This window comes from Colius striatus, chromosome 1 (assembly GCF_028858725.1).
Source record: "Colius striatus isolate bColStr4 chromosome 1, bColStr4.1.hap1, whole genome shotgun sequence".
Classification (NCBI taxonomy): domain Eukaryota; kingdom Metazoa; phylum Chordata; class Aves; order Coliiformes; family Coliidae; genus Colius; species Colius striatus.
Genome location: NC_084759.1, coordinates 148,718,320 through 148,735,508, shown reverse-complemented (window position 1 = coordinate 148,735,508; position 17,189 = coordinate 148,718,320). Strand labels below are relative to the sequence as shown.

The 17,189-nt window shown below is 40.9% G+C and overlaps 1 protein-coding gene across 1 annotated transcript in view; it reads left to right on the top strand.

The window, feature by feature from the left end:
• Positions 1–1,515: 1,515 nt before the first annotated feature.
• GLT8D2 (glycosyltransferase 8 domain containing 2) overlaps positions 1,516–17,189 on the top strand; it is a 19,814-nt gene continuing 4,140 nt past the window's right edge. The window contains exons 1-8 of the mRNA XM_062011271.1: positions 1,516–1,847; positions 5,579–5,623; positions 7,255–7,350; positions 8,546–8,714; positions 10,696–10,813; positions 11,577–11,661; positions 15,502–15,614; positions 16,307–16,473. Coding sequence (XP_061867255.1) covers positions 5,605–5,623; positions 7,255–7,350; positions 8,546–8,714; positions 10,696–10,813; positions 11,577–11,661; positions 15,502–15,614; positions 16,307–16,473 — 767 coding nt within the window. The 5' untranslated portion in view covers positions 1,516–1,847; positions 5,579–5,604. The remainder of the gene's footprint in view (positions 1,848–5,578; positions 5,624–7,254; positions 7,351–8,545; positions 8,715–10,695; positions 10,814–11,576; positions 11,662–15,501; positions 15,615–16,306; positions 16,474–17,189) is intronic.

The window sequence follows — 17,189 nt, the reverse complement described above, 5'->3', positions numbered from 1 at the left end:
AGAAGCCCTGTTGAAGAGCCTCTGGCGAAGGCAAAGTTGCCTGCGGTGCACCCTGTCCGTGAGGCTGCCGGGGTCACCGCTGTGGTGTTTTATCTTAGGACACCCAGTGCTGCCTTCAAGCCCGCGGAAAATCTGTTAGGTGTGGGGTTTTTTCCCCCTTACTAGTGGTAGGTGAGACGTGTTGCCTGTGGGATATGCGTCTGAGAAATAAACGAGGTGCTGTTTAAACCCTGAACGTTCAGATTAGAAACCGAGGTTTCGGTTCGACTGTTAAAGGCGGATGAGTGAACCCGGAGACTTCGTTCTGCGGGACAGAAGCTGCTCTTTCCTGTGTGACGGGGGTGTTAAGTGAGAATACGACCGTGAGAGGCCGTGGGAAGTCTAGAGAAGGTGATGCTGGGTTGCCAGTAATCCAGGTGTTGCTGCCAGGTGAAGCAGACGGTCCCAATGCTAAAAAGCTCATGCAGCTGTCTGTTCTTAACATCTGTTTAGGATGCATATGGAAACAGAAAGGAGATGAAAAAACACAGGTGGATTTGGATGAACACAAGCTTAATGCAGCTTGAAAAAAAACACCAAACCCATGACACAGAAAGAGTAGTAATACCAGTGGCTATCTTCATGAAGCACCTAAGTGTATAGTTCTCCGTTTTTCCTTCAAGGAGCTCTGCAGAAGATGAGATTTTTGTACAAAATCAGACATGGATAATACAGTGTTGGCTTGAGACCTACAGTTGAAGCCTCAAATTTTAAGTTCCTGCAAATAGAACAACAATCTGGCAGAGGGGTTGGACTAGATGATCTTTCGAGGTCCCTTCCAGCCCTTGAGATTCTATGATTTAAAACACTTAAGATTTTTTTTTAAACTTTGACTGAGTACTCCTGAAGTTTTTCACCACCTCATGCTAAAAATATGGAAAATAGTTTAGAATTGAAGATTACTCTTCTTATTCCTTTTGGTATTCTTGAAAGCATTGTGACAAAACAGTGTTTTGTCATGCGGAAGGGAGGATCCTAGAAGAGAGGGAGATAATTTGAATAAAAGAAATGGTGCAGAATGAAAACTGCAAAAGCATTCAGGGAGAGCTTAGGAATCAGTGTATCAACATGTGCTGGTTACCTTTTTCTAAGGTCCCTTTGAATCTAAACCAAACCTCTGGATTCAGAGTCTCTTAACTGCTCCAAGATTTGAAAATTAGATGATTCAACTCAAAATGCATGTTCACAGTTGAATGTTACAAGTTCCCCTTAGCTTTTGACTCGCCAGAACTCTGCAAGCAGACATTGGAAAAACTTGAGCTCTCAGTTTTACTTTGGCATGTTTGGCTCTTACATGCTCCTTACTCATTCACATTTACTGAAAATAATGACTAGAAACCTAACCTGCAACTAGACTGTCGAAGTAACTTCTAGAAAGGTTTGTTTTCTTCTCTTTCCCCCACCCCCTTAAGACTTTTTGTCTTATGGGATTTGTTTGCAATCAGCTAGCTGAAGCTCTGAGGCAAGTTTGCCAGATCTGAGGCTGCATCATCATTCTGCACATCTGGAAGTGGTTTATGAGCTCTCATTCCTCTAGTGCGGCGTCTGGACTCTGTGCTATTCCTCAGAAGCAGAGAAAGAAAAGAAAACCAGCACAACTCCAAAGTAAACTTTGAAGAGTTTGAAAAAGGAATTGCATCTTAAAACTGTTACTGTGCCATGTAAGGCCCTTGTGCAGGGGACTTCAAAGGATGGTCAAGGAAGCTTTGGCAAGTATGCTTACAGCTGTGGGCTATCTAGGATCTGAGTAAATAGCTCTACAGCTCTTCAGGAGAGAGGAGTCCCGAATTCTGTGCTGCTTTGAAGAGGTAAAAAGACTAATTAAGCAGGAAATATCTGAGCAGTAATGTCACTGTTTCTGAGTTTTCCCTTCTGCAGCCCCTCATTTCGTTACTGGATTTGGCAACTGAGTTAGGGACTGCCAGGTTCCAGGAATTAAAGTACAGTCAGGAAAAACTGTAAATATGTGCAGGGGAACAAATATCCCTCTCTTTTCTTAAAAATCAGTGGGTAATTAATCTGAGCTTCTAAAGCTTACGAATGCTGCAGTTTTAAAACTCAAACTTGTATGAGAGTCTGTCTGAGGTCAGATTTTGAGGTTTAAAATGTGGTTCACTTTATGTTGATTTAATTGTTTCTGTAGATACTATGAAGCTTTGGCTCTCCAGCTTTCATCTTGCAGTCACCAACAGTATTGTTTGTGACTATCATTGCAAAGGTTAATGAAAAGATAGTAGCCAGCTCTATGGTAATCAGTGGTAAGACTGTGATTAACTCAAGGGGGGGTTCAAAAGTTGCTCCAAGAGCATAGGAGGAGGTTTTGTTGTCTCTCTACTTACTTACTTAGATGAGTAAACTTTTTAAATGGATGAGAAGACAGTGCTTTTGTGTAATGCGTGAGAGCACAGGGCTTTCTCAGCAGTGGGTTTGCTTTTTTTTTCTGATGGTAAGCTTGATTTCCTCTCTATGTAAATTAATGCCACATGAAGAGAGCGGGCTGCTGGAATGTAGCTCAGCACTGTGGATCCAAAGAGACTGTCAGACGTGCTCCCCTCTCACTCTGGTGTAGTCACTTGCTGGGACCCAAATAGAAGCGATTAGTAAAGAAAGCCACATCTTAGCTTTTGATACATTTTTGTTGTCATTTAACCTTGTTAGTTGAAGCAGAGACTAGGGTGCCGCCTGAACTTGAGCATTAACCAATGAGAAGTGGTCAGTTTTGTGACTCAGATTTCAAGAATTCTTGCTGTTCCATCTGTCTTCTCAAGGAGTCAGAATGAACTTCATTTTTATGTGTGCATAGGCACTGCCATATCTCCTTATCAATGCTGTAACGTGTCCTTATCTGTATATGTGGAAACAGGAAAAATTGGTTTCTATCCTATATATAGCTACCATACCATAAAGGTTAGATCATGTTGTTGTATCCCCCACCCCCGCTTCTGGTACTGACTTTTACTGTTGGGTTTTTTTGTTTGTTTGTTTTCACAAACAGTAATTTAGTGTCCAAAATTCAAGTGAAGGTTGTGTTTCCCGTAACCCTGTATTTTAGGGAATGTATTCTGTCCTCTTAGGCATAAAGTCATGGCCACTCTTGGTCCTGATTTAGAAGTACAATTTTAGGGAAGACTACCTCATTTTCCTCAGCATCAGAAATAATAACTTCCTCCCTCTGCTTGCCCCCTTATTTTTGGTAGAAGAATATGGCTGTTGGAAAATATTCTCATTATTACTCTGAAATTTTCTGAGAATCTGAAAGATACTGCTCCAGTATAAGATTCCCGTATGTTTGGGAACATAGTCCAGCAAAAGATTGGTATTTGTGACTGTTCTTATGTTTTGGGTGAAATCTGAGATAAATATAAACATATTTAGCCTTTTTAGAATTAAACCTGTCCAGGAAAGGAAAACAAGAAGGGGGTTTTCAGGTACATCAGCAGCAAAAGGAAGATTAGCGGGAATGTAGGCCTGCTGCTGAACACAGAGGGTGCCCTGGTAAATGAGTATGCAGAGAAAGCTGAACTATCGAATGTCTTCTTTACTACGGTCTTTAGAGTCAAGGCCAGCCCTCAGGAAGCCCAGTCCAGCAAGGATAGTAGGATGGTCTGGACAACAGAGGACTTGCCCTTGATGGATGGGGAAGAGGTTAAAGACTTGATGGGCAAGCTTTATGCTCATAAGTCAACGGGACCTAAGGGGATGCAACCGAGAGTGCTGAGGGAGCTGGCTGATGTGGTTGCCGCTCTCCATCATTTTTGAACTATCATGGAGGATAGGCAAGGTGCCCGAGGACTGGAGAAAGGCCAATGTCATGCCAGTCTTCAAAAAGGGCAAGAAGGAGGACCCAGGAGATTACAGGCTGGTCAGCCTCACCTCCATCCCTGGAAAGATGATGGAACAATTCATCCTCAATGTTGTTACTAAACATATGAGGATAAGATGGTTATCAGGGGAAGTCAACATGGATTTATCAAGGGGAAATCCTGTTTGACCAACCTGATAGCCTTCTGTGAGTGCATAACTGGCTGGCTAGATGAGGGGAGAGCTGCAAATGTCATCTGCCTTGACTTCAGCAAGGCTTTTGACACTGTTTCCCATAACATCCTCATCAGAAAGCTCAGGCAATGTGGATTGGATGAGTGGATGGTGAGGTGGATCGAGAGCTGGCTAAATGACAGAACCCAGAGACCAGTCATCAGTGGCACAGAATCAAATTGGAAGCCTGTGGCCAGTGAAGTTCCACAGGGATCGGTTCTGGGGCCAGTCTTGTTCAACATCTTTATCAACAACCTGGATGAGGGGACAGAGGGTACCCTCAGCAAGTTGGCTGATGACACCAAACTGGGAGGACTGGCTGATTCCCCAGAAGGCTGTGCTGCCATTCAGCAGGATCTCGAGCGGCTTGAGAGTTGGACAGAGAGGAACCTCATGAGGTTCAACAAGGACAAGTGCAGAATCCTGCACCTTGGGAGGAACAACCCCATGCAGCAGTACAAGCCGGGGATTGAATTGCTGGAGAGCAGCTCTGCAGAGAGAGACCTGGGACTTCTGGTTGACAATAAACTAACCATGAGCCAGCAATGTGCCCTTGTGGCCAAGAAGGCCAATGGCATTCTGGGATGCATCAAGAAGAGTGTGGCCAGCAGGTCAAGGGAGGTTCTTCTTCCTCTTTACTCTGCCCTGGTGAGGCCTCATCTGGAGTGCTGTGTCCAGTTCTGGGCTCCCCAGCTCAAGAGGGACAGGGAACTGTTAGAGAGAGTCCAGCGCAGGGCCACCAAGATGATCAGGGGACTGGAGCATCTTTCTTATGAGGAAAGGATGCGGGAACTGGGGCTGTTTAGTTTGGAGAAGAGGAGATTGCAGGGGGATCTCATTTACAAGTATCTGAATGGTGGGTGTCAGGAGATTGGGGCATCACTCTTTTCTTTTGTATATAGTGACAGGACAAGGGATAATGGAAAGAAGGTAGAACACAAAGTTCCATCTAAATGTAAGAAAAAACTATTTTACTGTTGAGGTGAGGGAGCCCTGGCACAGGCTGCCCAGGGAGAGTGTGGAGTCTCCTTCTCTGGAGGCTTTCAAAACCTGCCTGGACACATTGCTGTGTGACCTTATCTAGGTGGACCTGCTTTTGCAGGGGAGTTGGACTAGATTATCTTTAGAGGTCCCTTCCAATCCCTACCATTCTATGATTTGTAAATTGCGTCTGTGAGAGCTTTAGTAATTCTTTGCACGTTACTTTAAAATGTATTAAAAAAGGTTTGCTAGATGGAAGTTGTTAAAGTGCTGCTCTTTTCAACCCATTAGTAGTTTAAATTAAAATACGTAATAATTCTTGCCGTAATATTAGTTATTCAAAAAGAGTTATTTACAAAGGTAGAGTTCAATCTTACTTTTACCAAGTCAACAGTGAAACAGTGAAACTTGATGATGCAAAACCTTGTCCCTGAAATAACTGACTGGTGTTCACTGTTGGTATTGATGACTTTTCTCTCTCTGATTTTTCAAATGATTTTTAAAAATTTTTGTTTTGCCACAGGTCACCGTTCTCATCTAGCAGGACACATGGCTCTTCTAAAGAAAAGTAAGAGAGATTAAAAACATTTGAAATACATTTTTTAAAAAGAGGATGGAAATGTCAAACGCAATTTCTCATGCAAGTGTTGTCACACATTGCCCTAGTTTCACCTGGAACTGAGTTAATTTGCTTCCTAGTAGCTGGTACACTGCTGTGTTTAGGATTTAGTGTGAGAGTGATGTTGATAACTCTCTGATGTTTTGGTTGCTGCTAGTGAGCACTTATCTTGAATTAGGGATTTTTCAGTTTCCCAGCCTCTGTCAGCAAACAAGTGCACTTTTGTCAGAGTTGCCTGCAAATTAGTAGTTCTAGTTTCACTAAATTATGCTTAACAGGAAAAGGCTTATTTGTGTACTTTAACTAAGTCAGCTAACTACAGCCATAAATCCTGTTAGTTTAAAATTATTGCTTTACTACACGAAACTGAGGGCTCTGGAATTTACCACTGAGAGTGCAAGTAGCTGCTGGTTTCCTGTGGGTTGTGTGTGCCTAGAGCACTGAACCTGTCTTCTTCATAAAACTCTGCACATTAATGCTGTTCATACTCACAGCTTAGGCAAGGTCCCAAGAAATTTGCCGTTCTCATCAGCTGTCAGGTTCAGTGACTGAAAATAGACCAGTGTGTGCCTTCAATTATCTACCCCAAATTTCTCTGAAGGCAATGGGCTCTTTCCTCAGCTGTTTTAAATTAGTGCAGATTTGGTGGTTGTTTGTTTACCAATTTCAGTTTATTCTCCTGCCCAGTTCTGGACAGTTGGCCCTTTTTATTGAAATACTTTGAAACTTTTGTACACCTTAAATACCTTTTATGGTGGTGCAAAAATAACAAAGTAGTCTTGATACAAAGAACTCCGCTCATTAAAGTCACCACTGATGATGGCAATGTATTCCTTTCCTGTTGTACTCATCAAACTGTCCTTGCACCTGCTTGTGGTTGGTTTATGTTGAATCTCTTAAACTCGTATGAGATATGAGACAATCTGGTAGAAACTGCTAATCAGAATGTATAGTAATATCTGTTGCATGCCTTTTTTTTTACTTACTAATTATTGATGTCAAAATGTTTATGCTTTTTGAAATATTTTGGAACATTCCTGGATTCAGTAGCATGCTGGGTTTGTTTTTCTGGTATTTCTGTATCTTCAGATACACCTTGAAGGTCTGAACATTGAAACTGGAAATGGTTATTTTCCTGTGTTTGAAGTTTTGTCACAGAAGTGTGAGGAAAAAGAAAGAGCTAGGTAAAAATAATTAACTCATCCCATGAGGATAAACAAACTGGCCAAGAAAAGAAAGTTCCAGGCTCTCTCTAAAGTTCAGAAACATATGAATTTCCTTGTATGGATAACCCTTGTATATTGGGAGCTTAATGGTTCAGTGAGCAAATGGAAATCAGTTGGAAAATATTGTAACTATTGCTATTGTTGTGACAATACTCTTACTGTTATTGTTTTGATACTATTGTGTTTTTAACATAACATTTTTAGCTTGGTCAAATAACAAGATAAAGGAGAATTTCATGAACACATCAAGTTCAGGTTGTGATATGTACTGGTTGCAAATTGGATTTGTTTAAATAATGTACTCAGGAATTAGCTGTTATACTGATTGTTAACCAGTTCTCCCTTTTGTTTCAGTTAACCAGATCTTGCTTTTACTTCTGGTCTTAACTGTGTGTGCCATTCTGTATAACAAAGTTCACCAAGCACCATCTGCATTAAAGAATGAGACAGGTAAATGGGTCATACTTGTGTTTCATTTATATTCTTGTTTTGTATTCCTTGTATCTTCATTTGACCATTTTTTCTTACTGACTCCTGTTTGCCCTGCAGTAGATGAGCTACTCACACTGTTGCATATTGTCTAGGATGCAGACTTTGTTTGCTTGTAAACTACTTGAATAAAATAGGAGATTGATAGTAATGACTAAGAATTGTCATTCTGATTCAAATTTTTATCCAGATGTCGCTGATGTAGAGGGAAGCTGGGATATATCCTTATTTGTGCTGAACAGAGTTGGAGCTGTCAAATGATGATAAACTTTAATCACAACTTGTCCCTTTGGGAATATTCTTGGTCTACCTATTCACCTCAGATCATCAGATCTTGACATACTTTACAAAAGAAGTTTTTGCTGGAGTTTTTATAGTGACAGAAACCTACTAGGACTGGTGAGGTTGGACTGGTGTTAAATGTTTATCTTAATAGCCGATTCACTGTTCCTAAGAAAAGCAATCTTGGTCTTGGTATGAACCATTTTTTTTTCAGTGTAGGTTTTTTCTGTTAGGGCTGTTATGAGTTTAATGGTTATGTTTTAACCAGTGTAATATATCCATATAAGTTCTGTAAGTTAATCAGTGCTAGGGATAAAAATCTTCCTTAGCAGTAATATGAACTAAATCAGCATTGTTTAGATTTTTTTCCTTTTATCATTAGCATCTTCCTGGTGGTACAAAATTTCATCCTGTTCCTTCCTAGCCTGCATTCTAAAAAAGTGAAGCTCTTGCAATTGCATTGTCTCTTCAATTTACCTCTTTTCTTTGATAATTTTTGGAACCTATCTCTCAATTTGTACTAAATATAATTGAGAAGTCTCAAAGGTATTCAAACTTCTTCAGGTTTCATGTGAATATGCAGCTACATGGAGGACAGGCCCCTGAATTGTGCCCCTGCTGAGTAGAAGATGCCAAAAACTCTGTTATAAGTTCTGTTTGTAGGCATCCAACACTACAGTCAACCTGCAGGTAGCTCTGGGTTAGCGACAGCCCATGCTGAGTGTCTTGTCAGGTGTGGGTGTGTATAGGATGTGTTAAGGAAATGGGGTGATTATGGAACTGCTTATGGAACTACATCCTCATCACTCAAATCTGAAATTAAAAGGTTCTTAATTTTCTGTTATAATGCATAGATTTTTTTTCTTTCTTGTAGTTGATTTGGAGAGTCCTGAGGAAATGGAAGAAGAAATCCCAGTTGTAATCTGTGCTGCTGCAGGTAGAATGGGTGCAGCTGTAGCAGCAATCAATAGCATCTACAGCAACACAGAGGCCAATGTGTTGTTCTACATAGTTGGGCTGAAGACTACCATCCCGCATATTCGGTAGATATCAGCCTGATTTTGTTTCATACTGTTGTTAGGACCAGGTTGATTGTTCTCCTCAGCTTGGGCACAGACTTTGTAGGACCTTTCAGGGAAAGATTTCTCCCTTTTATTCAAGTAGTGCTGTTGATAGCCATCCCCAGGATTCTCCACATGTAGGAAGAAGGACCATTTTGCCGTACACAAAGGCCCTGACTGGTGTAAAGGGGTGTGAAACAGCCAGACCATGCCCATACCCATGCCTCTCTGCCTCATGCAGGTTGGCTGCAGAAGAGTCTGTAATAAGTATATGCGTGCTTACTTGTCACAATCCCATTTTGTGGCTCTTAGCACTTATCTGGCACAGTGTCTTAAGCTTCAGTGTAGAAAAACTGTTTAAAGCAAATTTCAAGTAAGAAGATGTATTAAAGGTTTGAAATAGAGGCCCGAAGAAGCTTGTAATGAAGGCATATTTGAGTGCTGAAATTTGCAGATGTGGACTAAAAGAGCGGGAAGGTGTTAACCAAATTAAAGCAGATTTCTTAGCAGTTCCCACCTCAGGCTACTGCACTTCCCACAATTTGTGTAAAAGGGAAAAGATGGAAGAGTGGAGTTCCACGGGGAATTATTCCCATCCAATTCATCAGTGACCTAGAGAAAAGTGGAGAATGTTCTTTAGGTATCTGCAATTGGCATGAAGCCAGAAAAGACAGCAGGTATACTGAGGAACAGGACAAGACAAACTAATCATGATGAATTAAAAAAATGAATTGTAAAATGTGATGAAATTCAGTAGAGATAATAACAAGGTAACATAGGTGGGAAGAGCTGATTTTCATACGAGAAAAGGCTACGGCAACTGGGGCTGTTTAATCTGGAGGAGACTGAGGGGAGATCTTACATTTACAAATATGTAAAGGGTGGGTGTCAGGAGGTTGGGACATCCCTTTTTTCTATGGTATTTAGCAGCAGGAGAAGGGGTAATGGGATGAAACTGGAACACAAAAAGTTCCACCTAAACATAAGAAAAAACTATTTCACTGTTGAGGTGAGGGAGCCCTGGCACAGGCTGCCCAGAGGGGTTGTGGAGGAGTCTCCTTCCTTGGAGGTCTTCCAGACCCGCCTGGACATGTTCCTATGTGACCTGATCTAGGTGACCCTGCTTCTGCACAGGGATTGGACTAGATGATATCTAAAGGTCCCTTCCAGCCCCTACCATTCTATGATTTTATTGGCTTGAGAGTGAAGCAGGAGTTTGGTACCACTTATCTGGAAAACTGCAGAATTACGATGGATAACTGATCACACTGATTCTCCCCCAGCCCCCAAAAAAGAGAGAAAAAATTAAAAAGGCATGCATCATAGTGGATGTACGTGTTGAATGTTGACACATGACTGCAGGGGAAATGAGAAAGCTTTTTCTGATCTTGCAGACATTATTAACACATCAGAAAAAGTGAGGCTTTCTTTTTAGGTGCCTCCAGGATTTAGAATGGAGGTCAGAGGAGAACAGTAAGCAATGATGTCAAGAAATCTGATAAAATAATGGAGAAATTAGTCTAAAGAAAATATGGTTAGGAGATGATGTGGCAGTCATCTTGAAAGACATAAAACTGTAAAAGGGAGAAAACTTAAGTGCTGCTTTAAAAGTACTGTGGATAGCATAAGAAAAAATATAGCAAGAAAGCCTAGTAAAATAGCATTTAATGCTAATGATAGTTAAAAATGGGTTGTTTGAGTAATGTGTGGACTCTGGTTTTGGCAGTGACGTGGGATGTTTGCTTTGTTGATTTTTTTGTGTGTTTTTGTTTGGCTTTTTTTTTTTAAAGAACAGGTTAAATATCCATGTGCAATAGTTGTATAGATAAGTAATTCTATCTTGGGATAGAATAGATTAAGTGAGCTTTTGAAGTCTCTTTTCTCCTGTAAGTCTGTGAATTTAGTACTAGAAGTATTTGCCACACAAACAGTATTTCTTTTATCACTTTTTTTTTGATCACAGAAAATGGATTGAAAATTCTAAACTGAAAGAAATAAAGTTTAAGGTTGTTGAATTCAACCCCATGGTACTAAAAGGAAAAATCAGACAAGATGCATCACGTCCTGAGCTACTGCAGCCTGTGAGTAAATGAACACTGCATAACAAATGTTCAGGGGTTTAACACTTATTACAGGCTTTGAAATGTCTTAGGTCTCTGTTCCCTTACACTCGGGGATTGTAAGCCAGAGAAACCACATCAGGTCAAAACGCTACACTCTCATTCAAGACGGAAAAGTGTACTGTAACGAGTTCCTTGCAACTTGTCTGTCTTCCTGGGACCTCATTATTTGGTGACGTACACTTGGTAATTTAAATATGACATAACTTTAATAATAAATTCAGTTTATTGGAGGAAAAATCTAATAGTGTTCTTTGTGCCTCCATGATGCTGAGTTGGCTTCATTCTGCCCATGTCCAGGGTTAATTCACAGGCAAATGACTAATCTGAATATTACAGACTGTCAGAAAAAGGCAATCCAGATGTTAGAAATTATTAGGAAAGCAGTAATGATCAAAATAGAGAACATTGTTATGCCACAATACAAATCCATAGCTTTCCCTCACCCTAAATACTACGTGCAGTCTTGGACAAGGTAATCTCAAAAGGCCCCTTCTGACCTTAATGATTGTGTGGTTCTGCGAAGAAACAGCTGGTTTGGGCTGCTTGGTTAGGGGTAAATAATAACGGATTCGGGATATAGAGGGAGAGGAAGCAAATAATCACTGGGTAGTACTCAATAAAGACACAAATTAAAGCTGCTTGTTAATAGAGTCAGAAGCTTACTACTACTATATTAAACAGCATTACCATTTAGTCTTTACCCTTTTTTTCTCTTTAATAGCTGAACTTTGTTAGATTTTATCTTCCTCTGCTTATCCAGAAACATGAGAAAGTAATATATTTGGATGATGATATCATAGTTCAAGGTAAGCTATCATCTAAAAAGCAGTTTCTAGCAGAATTAAAGTTATTGCAGCTTTTACAGTTGTTTGGAAACATGAGGTATAACGGAAAGAAAAACAGCTGCTAGGAGTGTTGCATTCAGAAGAAATTCAAAGAACCTGTTTATTCAAAGGAAAGACAAAAGACCTTCCCTCTATATATCTTTTGAATAGTTGATTTAGATCAAAATTGTATGGATGGGTTTAATTTTAATTCAATCTGGTCAATTGCTGAAAGGTGTCGTGAATTTCACATAGATGCTGCAATATTAATTGTTAAGTGACTTGCATGTCCTGCCTAGTATTCCAATTCCCAAAAGTGTTCCTAATCCAGAATCACTGTTCTTGAGACAAGAGGAATTTACTCAAATAAGAGGATTCAAATTCCACACAAAATTCAATTTTGATCAGCATCTTCAACTCAGAATCCACAGCAATTTGCAGAATCAGGATCAAAGATTTCAGAGTTCCGAGACAAATGGGAGCAGTTAGAAGATACGCAAGTCATGACAAATCTTGCTTTTTTCCTACAAAGAAATCTTATTAGAGGAACAGTTACTTTAAAAAGTATTAATGTATGGATTTTTTTTAATCTGCAGAGTTGTTGTCCTTGCTTGTTTTGCATATTGTTTTCTTGTAATTTTATAACACTTTTGAATTGGAGTGTTGCAGTTTAATCCTGGAGGGCAGTTAAGTACCACACAGCCACTCACTCCCCATTGCCCCACCCCCACCTGCCGCAGGATGGAGGAGGAGGAAAGAAGTGTAAAAGCAAGAAAACTTGAGGGATAAAATAAAACAAACAAACAAATGTTGAATTGTGCCCTGGTGAGGCCCCATCGGGAGTACTGTGTCCAGTTTTGGGTTCTCCAATTCAAGAATGGTAGAGAACTTCTGGAGAGAGTCCAGCGCAGGGCCACCAAGATGATCAGGGAACTAGAGCATCTTCCTTATGAGGAAAGGCTGCGGGAACTGGGGCTGTTTAGTCTGGAGAAGTGTGAGGGGGGATCTTATCAATGTTTATAGATACTCTGTTATCTTGATACTCTTCCTCTAGGTAAGTAGTTTTTTCTGTGGTGTCCTGTGACAGGACAAGGAATAACAGGCACAATCTGAAACACAGGAAGTTCCAGTGGAACATGAGGAGAAACTTATTTGCTGTGAGGGTGAGGGAGCCCTGGCACAGGCTGCAGAGGGAGGGTGTGGAGTCTCCTGCTCTGGATGTGTTTCTGTGTGACCCAATCAAAGTGAACCTGCTTTAGCAGGGGGGTTCGACTGAATGATCTCTAAAGGTCCCTTCTAATCCCTATTATTCTGTGATTCTGTAATAAGTATAGGGTAAGTGGAAGAAGAGAGAGAACAAAACAAGTGAGGTAAAGGCAATCACTCACTACCTCCAGTGGGCAGACTGACACTTGGCCAGTTCCTGAGCAAAAGCTGACTAACTACCCCAGACCGCCTCTTCTCCATTTTATTGCCAAACAAAATGTTACGTGGGATGGAATGGCATTTTGGTTGGTTTGAGCTGTCTGCCTGGTGATGTACCCTGCAAGGCTATTGCACACCCCAGGGCTATTCACTTGGGGGACAGAGTGAGAAACAGGAAAGGCCTTGGTGCTGTGCAAGCAGTTGTCTGGTAAAAGCTAGGACATTAGTGTGCTAGCAGTACCATTTTGGTCAAAAATCTAAACCCCAGCACCCTACAAGCTGCTGTGAAGAAAATTAAGTCTGTTCTAGCCAAGTCCAGTAGAAAGGGACAACAAAACCATTTTAGCTCTTGTTAAACATTCAAGAGATGGTCTAACGCAAATTTCCTTTGGAAAGGACTCTTTAGTGGCAGATGTCAGGACATCTACACTTAAAGGAGCCACTATGAACTGCTTTGTAAAATGTTATTAATCTGCTCTGCCTGTCCCATTAGTTTGCAGTAGACTTGATGTCACACTTTTACAATACGTATGTTTCCAGTGGTTGTCTCTGCTTTCTGGTCTTGTTCTGTCATTGATGGGCAATAGCAATATTGAACTCTTTGAAAGATTTTCAAAGTCTTCACACTGTGGTTTCGAGGGCACTTTTAAGCTGTGCCCATCTCTTCCCCTGTGTCCCTCCTTGCACCTGCACAGATGTTCACCAGAAATGTGATTGTTTTCAGCCTCAAGTTGCTCTCTGGCAACAGGCAGTCACAGGCAGTGTGGCTGGGAGAAGCAGGGAGGTAGGGCTTTCTCTCTGATGAGGGGTGTCACCTGATGTCAGCTGACATGTTTCTGGAGCCACAGGATAAAGGTGCAATTTGGTGTTACAGCTGGTAACATGAACAGTTACAGTTTCTTGTTACAGGTAGGCTGCTGCTGAGGAAGTGGCCTCTTCTGTCCCCAGGCAGCCTCTGTTGCAGACTACAGTTGCGCAGCTGCAGAAAATGCTGACTCAGCTGGTTGACCTGGCAGAAGACCAACAGCACCCAAAAAACCCTCACCACAACACCAAACTTTTTCTAAAAAAAAAAATCCTTCTTTTTCCTCCTTTTCCTCAGCTCATCTTGCTCACCCTTGGGCCACAAAATCATTAGGCTGAGAAGAGGGGAAGAGAGATGGACATTTGGGAGGGAGGGGGAGGGAGAGGGCCCATCCTGGCAGCTGCTCCTCAAGTCTTAGTTGTCACATGGGACTGCACTCTCTGCCAGATGTCTCTGCAGTGAGAACAGTGAGACTTCTTTCAGGGTAAGGAGCAAATAGAGTTTGGGGGGTTTAGCTTTGAGATCATTTATTTATTGGCTGTTGCTTTCTGCAAAGCATTAATAATGAAACTCGTTGAACAGGCAGACAAGAATTGTTTGGGTGTTTTTTTCCTGCTTTTCTCTTGAAAAGCAGAAGTTCTTTAGAATCAGGAGAAAATATTTGGCAAGGCATGTTGATCCTCAGCAATCAAGTGTCCCATTATTTCCAATTCTGTATCTTGGTGGGACGTGAGTTCTAAACCAAGTCTTGCAACCAGCTGATGCGTTTAGACAAATAAATAATCTCTGCTTATTCCAGAAGTAGCAGTCCCACTGTTTGCAATGTGGGGAATGTTTTCAGTTACTAACCTTTCAACGAGCTCACCTCAGGCTACTGGGCCACACTTGACCTTTCAAGATAATGAATCTTCTCTGTGACTAAGCCATACCCAGCAGCAGAGCTGGTAGCTGCAGGGGGTGTGGATGCAAACACACTCAATTGCTGTGGCAGGGCTGTGCTTCCCACCTGCCCTGAAACTGGGTGCCTGCTAGTCAGGTGGTAAGTGAGATGCTTTGTTATTTTCCCTCTACTAGGAAGGAGTTGAGTGGTCTGTGAAGCCACCAGGGATGGTCAAGTGTGGCAGTCACATTTCTACTGGTCAGTGCTGAGAATCCAGGTATCTTACTAGGAAGTATAAATACGACACGAGGAAAAACATCATATCAAAGTGTCACTTTGGAGGGCCTGAAAATGTTGAGAGAAATTGTCTTGTGTCCTCCCTCTCCAAAGACAAACTCTGTGAATGTAAAACTTTGTAACCAGGCTCTTAACAGTGTAATTGTCTTCTCTGTAGCTGATTTTAGACATTAAGATCACAATATGGATATATTGAATACTGATGATAGTGTATAAAGATGGACCTTAGGCATCCGAGTCTGGGACTCCAATTTGAAAAATTGTCCCATATTTCAAAGTTCAGCCTTCATTAATACCTGGGATACTCCATAAGATGGGTATGTTTTGTAACAGAGATGAGAACAGAAGTTATCCTATCACCTCAGTAGCAGTGCAGTAGATTTTTTTCTTATGCTTTTGACTTCTCTGTAATCAGGTGACATCCAGGAACTCTATGAAACCAAGTTAGCTCCTGGGCATGCTGCTGCTTTTTCAGATGATTGTGATCTGCCTTCTACACATGAAGTGGTTAGAAGTGTAGGGATGCAGGTAAGGTGCCATTTTGGAATTCTAATAAGGAAAGTATTTACCCCCAAATGTAAGATGATTGAATGTTTATTTTTTCCCAAAGTGAATGTTATGTGGTTGTTTTCTAGTTTTGTAATAGTTTTATAGATAGTCAAGAACTCCTTTTTGTACGATGTACTGACTATGTAATGCTATGCAGAGTTGTTCCCTGTAATAATTTAAATCTCTCTTATTCTTTGGATTCTGCTACATTCTGCTTGGTATTTTGCCAGTAGTAGATAATGAGCACTTAGGGAACATCTAATGAATACAGAGCATATTAGTCAAATTGGGAACAAAACTTAAGAAAACAAGCTTAAAGGCTAATTCCTGAGCTGAGTTCTCCAGAATTGTCAGTGAGTCAGTCCCTCTGACGCTTCAGCTGCACAAGCGGGAAGCTACGGAAAGGCAGACATGTGGTAGGGGAAGAGCTTTATTAAATGCCCAGGGAACAACAATACTGTGGAAAAAGAGATTCAGTAGCATAGAAAGGCTGAAATTCAGGCTGCCTTTCAGCCATGTACCATATGGAAATCAAGACAGGTAACCCTCATCTAGCAATTCAGCTCTGGGAATGCATATTCCATCTCCTCATGAGTAGTATGCAAATACATTTACACTTATCTTCATAGACATTCATGGGGGATAAACATGTTGTTTTTCTTTCTACTTAGAACACGTACATGGGATTCCTGGACTACAGAAAGCAAGCAATTAGAGATCTTGGCATCAGCCCCAGCACCTGTTCCTTTAATCCAGGACTAATTGTTGCTAACATGACTGAATGGAAACATCAGCGAATTACAAAGCAGCTGGAAAAGTGGATGCAGAGAAATGTGGAGTATGTGCAAAAATATAGCTTTGAACTTTACTTTTAACACTCAGTTTACAATTTTGTTTTCTGTTTAAAAGCTCTTAAAAGTTTTTTAAATCCAAGAAGTCTTTCCTTGAGGTCTCACCAAGCGAAGTAACTCACATTCCAGAATTTCTATCTGCTAAAATTTAACTGATTCTATACCAGGAAATGGCCACCTGGAATCTTAGTCCCTGGTTTCATCACAAACCACTTAATCCTGAGGGACAATGAGAACACCAGGTCATTGTTTTGAGTTACCAACCTCACTTCTGATCAAGCCACTTATAATCAAGCCACTTATAATCTTCCTTTCCCTTCCTGAGGCTGGCTTAAAGGCGGAGGAACTTTTCTTTGTTTGTGTGGGGTCTATTGTCATGTAATTGGATACCATATTTCTTAAATACCAATAGAAGACACTTCTTTTCCTACAGATGAATCTGTTTTCTTTCTCTGCAATGAGTTAAAATTTAGCAAGGCTAAACTGAAACTGAAGAACTTATGCTATTGGACTGTGTCTATTACTTGCTAGTTTCAGATATGTCTTTCTAGTACTCTGTTTATGTGGCTTATCCCAACAAGCTATTGCTGTGCTGCCCAAGAGTTGGAAAAAACTTGCTGCGAATTTATCTAGAAACTTGATTTTACACGTTAATAATAAATTTGTGTTCCCTGGATTTATGTTGGTAGATTTTGAAATGACA